Genomic DNA, 3,407 nt, shown 5'->3' on the forward strand with positions numbered 1-3,407 from the left:
CATTGGTCACACATCACTTAGAGTGGTATGGCTGCTACAGCTCCCCTGCTCCCGCAAGGCTACCTTTCTGTGTGGCCAATGGGGTGAGGTTCCAATTCTAGGGCCATCAAGGACCTTTGGGATGGCATCTCTCCCTCAGTGTCCATTGCTGGCAGGATAGGATAGGGGGTGGGGGTTGGCAATCTGTGACACAGGGGAGATTGGACAGACTGGTCTGGGTGCAGGCAGAGTGTAGAGAGAGGAACTATGCTCAAAGGCATGTCCCCGACTCCTCGGAGGTTCTGGGACAGGAGAGGGTTGGGAAAAGGAGGACACCGGCTGGGCTGAGCTGAGATTTTATTGGTCTGAGTCAAGACAGGCGCTGGCTCAGCAAGGGACCAAGATGGGGAACTGAAGCAGAGTCAGGAGAGCTGGGTCCAGGCACTCGGCGCCGTCTCAGAAACGTTTGCTATACCCGATCATGATGGGTTTCTTTGGAAGCAGCTTCTTCACAGTATCTTTTATCTTCTTCCCTATCTTCTTGAGTGTTTTTCTCAGGCCTCTGGGCACTCGTACCGGCTGGGCAAGAGTGAAGGGAAGTTAGTGGAGACAGTGGCACGAGCCAGGACAGGGGCGGAGGGCTAGGAGGGTGGGATGGTCCTCAAGGCTCCATACGTGGATTGACAGCCGAAGGGCCCAGAGGGAGCTAGCAGCGAGGAGAAGCCTCCAGTTGGCTGAACCGGATGCCTGGCTGCCGGTTTGACCTGAGCACAGCGCTCCACCTCTCTGAGCTTCAATCCTCTCCCAGCTGGTCTGCTGCTGGCTGTGGATTCACGCATCTAGTGTTCCAGTGTGACCCTCCCTTGTGTATCAGAATCCCCTGTGGGGATCATCCAAGGCACAGCCTGCTGAACCCCTGAGATTTTCCATTTCTGATTGGTTCCCAGGAGGAGCCTATGCAATGGGTCTAGGGGGTCCACACATTGGGAACCCCTGTTCTCCATCAGTCGTTCACTGGGCAACCTGTCAGATTGCTTCTCCTCAGCTGCTAAAGCGGGGTGTGTGTCCCTGTGTGTGTCCCTGTGTGTGCGCGTGTATGCATACGTGTAAGTTTGTGTGCTCGTCCACAAGCTGTATTTCCCAGAGAATCTGTCAGGTGACCTCTAGCTTTGACAGCCCGTGGGGATGTCTCCCTTTCCTGAGAGTCTGAAGGCCGGTAGATCAGGGCCTGGCAGTTCTCAAGCACCCCCTGCCTCAAGAACCCCCTGCGACACTCAGCACTGTATTCTCGGCCGGGACAATCCTCCGTGACAAAGCCCCAAGCTCGGACCCACCAGTTCTTCTCTCCTGACTGACACTGCCCCTCTGCCATTCCCGCTTCCCTGGGGTCCCAGGGTGGTGCACAATGTTAACACGCGCTGCTGTGAATCCAAAGGTTTGAAGCTCAAGTAGGCCCAGAGGTGATGCAGAAAAAGGCCAGGTGGTTTATGGCCAAGAAATCAGTCACTGAAAACCTAGGGGACACAGCTCTACTCTGAAACCTGTGGGGTCACCAAGAGTTGCATTCACTCTGGGTTTTGTTTGTTTGTTTGTCTTTTAAAATCAATCTTCCCAGGATGCAAGGATCTGCCTCCCTCAGAACAGCATTTGTGAATGACAGTTCCACTAGGCCCTCTGGGGTCTGCAGGCCTGAGCACACTCCTGCCCAATTAGGTCTGACTTGGGGGTAAGCCTAGGCTCAGTAGCTTACACACTCTTCCCAGACGATGCCAATGTGCCGCTCTAGACCGGAATCCCCTTCCCTGTGGAGACTGAGATCAGGGTGGTGAGGTGTGTGCTCAGCCCACTAAGCAGAGGCACAGCTCAGAGCCATGCCTTTGGGGTCCTGGGGGTCGGTCTCTCAGGAAACTCTCAGGGTTGGGCAGAGCGTAAAGTCTCAGAGGCTCCTGTTCAGCACATGACAGCCTAGCCCTCCAGCCAAGGGTTTGAAGTTCAGGTTCCTAGGCCCTGTGTCCCTCCCCTCCTTCCACAAGGCCCCAGGAGTTTGCTCACCCCTTCAGACGTATGGGGTTTACAGGTGAGCTCCACGCTGAGATCATCCGCATCAGCCTTGAGAAGCCCCACACATTTCTGTATTTTCTGTGGTGGGAAAGATACAATATCAGACCTGATTCACCGGCTTGGGGACCCCAGCACCCTCTCAAACCAGGAAACCCTGGGCTGTGTTCAAGCAGAGCCAAAGCACAGAGTCAGCCTTGGGATGGGGCCTGGGGAGCTGGTGGCTGAGGATCTTACCCCATCATCCTTGAAGGGACACTGCTCAGGGGGGAGCTTCTGTGCCTTCTTGCAATTCGTCTCTTTGATGATAAAATTCAGGGGCTGTGGTGTCTCTAATGCTGGGTCCTGTCAACAAGGAGAACAAGAATCTCAGCCCTCGGGTCAGCATGTCCATTCATGGAAAGACCTAGAGAGCCGCCAGCCTGTCCCCCAGCAGGGGAGGACGCTGGTGCTCTCGTCTCCCTCTGCCTAGTCTAATCGGAGGTCAGGTCAAGGGGAGCGAATTAACTAAGGCTGTGCAGGATAGAGAGGGTTGAAGCAGGTACTAAAGGCCAGGTCCACATGACCCCCACATCGGCCCCTTATCATAGCAGCTTGGAAAACACAAACGCAGAGCCCCAGCCATGGGGGTGGCTGCCATCGCTCACATAGGGGGACATTGAGGCCCAGAAGAGAGGTGGCCCTTCCCAAAGCCTCAGAGGCCATCAGGGCAGAGGGCCCTCCGCCTCATCCCTGCAAGGTTTTGGGGTTTCTGGTGGCTGTGCCCAGCACCCTCCCTTCTCCTTCTCACCCAGTCTGGCTGGGGCTCGGCTTCCAGGATCTGGAAGGCGCTGACTTCCTCATCGGACTGGGTGTTGTAGCTGTCGATGGCGAATGCCAATGCCTCTGCCTGACTCAGCCTGAGGTCCTCGGTCGGTTTGGCCCAAGTCAGACCCACGAGCAGCAGCAGCAGCAGCTGCGCGGGCCCTCTGATGCCTCCCATCTTCTCAGGGCACGCTCTGCAGGGTTCCGCCTCAGCTGGCTTTTACATCTGCTCCAGTGGGGTGGGGCTGCCCTTCTGCACCCAGACTTTTGCATCAAGGTCCGGGCCTGGGAAACCCCAGCCTGTCAGAGCAGATTTCGGCATTTACTTAATGTCCTGACTCTTTCTCAAGTGTCTTGCTTCACATAAAGTAAGAACAAGGAAATAGGAAACTGATCCTGAGCAGAGGGGGCCGAAATGTCCCCCTGACAGAAATCCTCAAGCCTTCAGAGCAGCCCATGCCTGTCTTCCCAGTTTGCTGCAGAGAGCAAGAATGCAGGCCTCAGTCCCCCATTATGTCCAGTGAGGGAGACAGCATCGTGGGTGGGGAGTGGGTGGGCATTGGGTC

At 56.0% G+C, this 3,407-nt stretch overlaps 1 protein-coding gene across 1 annotated transcript; it reads right to left on the reverse strand.

Moving 5' to 3' along the window:
- Positions 1-319: 319 nt before the first annotated feature.
- On the reverse strand, positions 320-3,019 carry LOC101640897 (cathelin-like). The gene is made up of 4 exons (XM_004704147.2): positions 2,828-3,019; positions 2,275-2,382; positions 2,032-2,118; positions 320-558 (listed from the first exon to the last, which is right to left on the reverse strand). Exons 1-4 carry the CDS (start codon positions 3,017-3,019, stop codon positions 436-438), a joined length of 510 nt encoding a protein of 169 aa, XP_004704204.1. The 3' UTR covers positions 320-435.
- Between the last annotated feature and the right edge of the window lie 388 nt (positions 3,020-3,407).

The sequence above is a fragment of the Echinops telfairi genome, unplaced genomic scaffold, assembly GCF_000313985.2.
Source record: "Echinops telfairi isolate 266 unplaced genomic scaffold, ASM31398v2 ScPeMD7_7420;HRSCAF=8458, whole genome shotgun sequence".
Taxonomy (NCBI): Eukaryota; Metazoa; Chordata; class Mammalia; order Afrosoricida; family Tenrecidae; genus Echinops; species Echinops telfairi.

Coding starts and splice junctions, on each gene's coding strand:
- LOC101640897 (XM_004704147.2), bottom strand. CDS start 3,019: ATGGGAGGCATCAGAGGGCCCGCGCAGCTGCTGCTGCTGCTGCTCGTG. Junction 2,119..2,274: donor GTCCCTTCAAGGATGATGGG/GTAAGATCCTCA, acceptor TTCCCACCACAG/AAAATACAGAAATGTGTGGG. Junction 559..2,031: donor AACCCCATACGTCTGAAGGG/GTGAGCAAACTC, acceptor ACTCTTGCCCAG/CCGGTACGAGTGCCCAGAGG.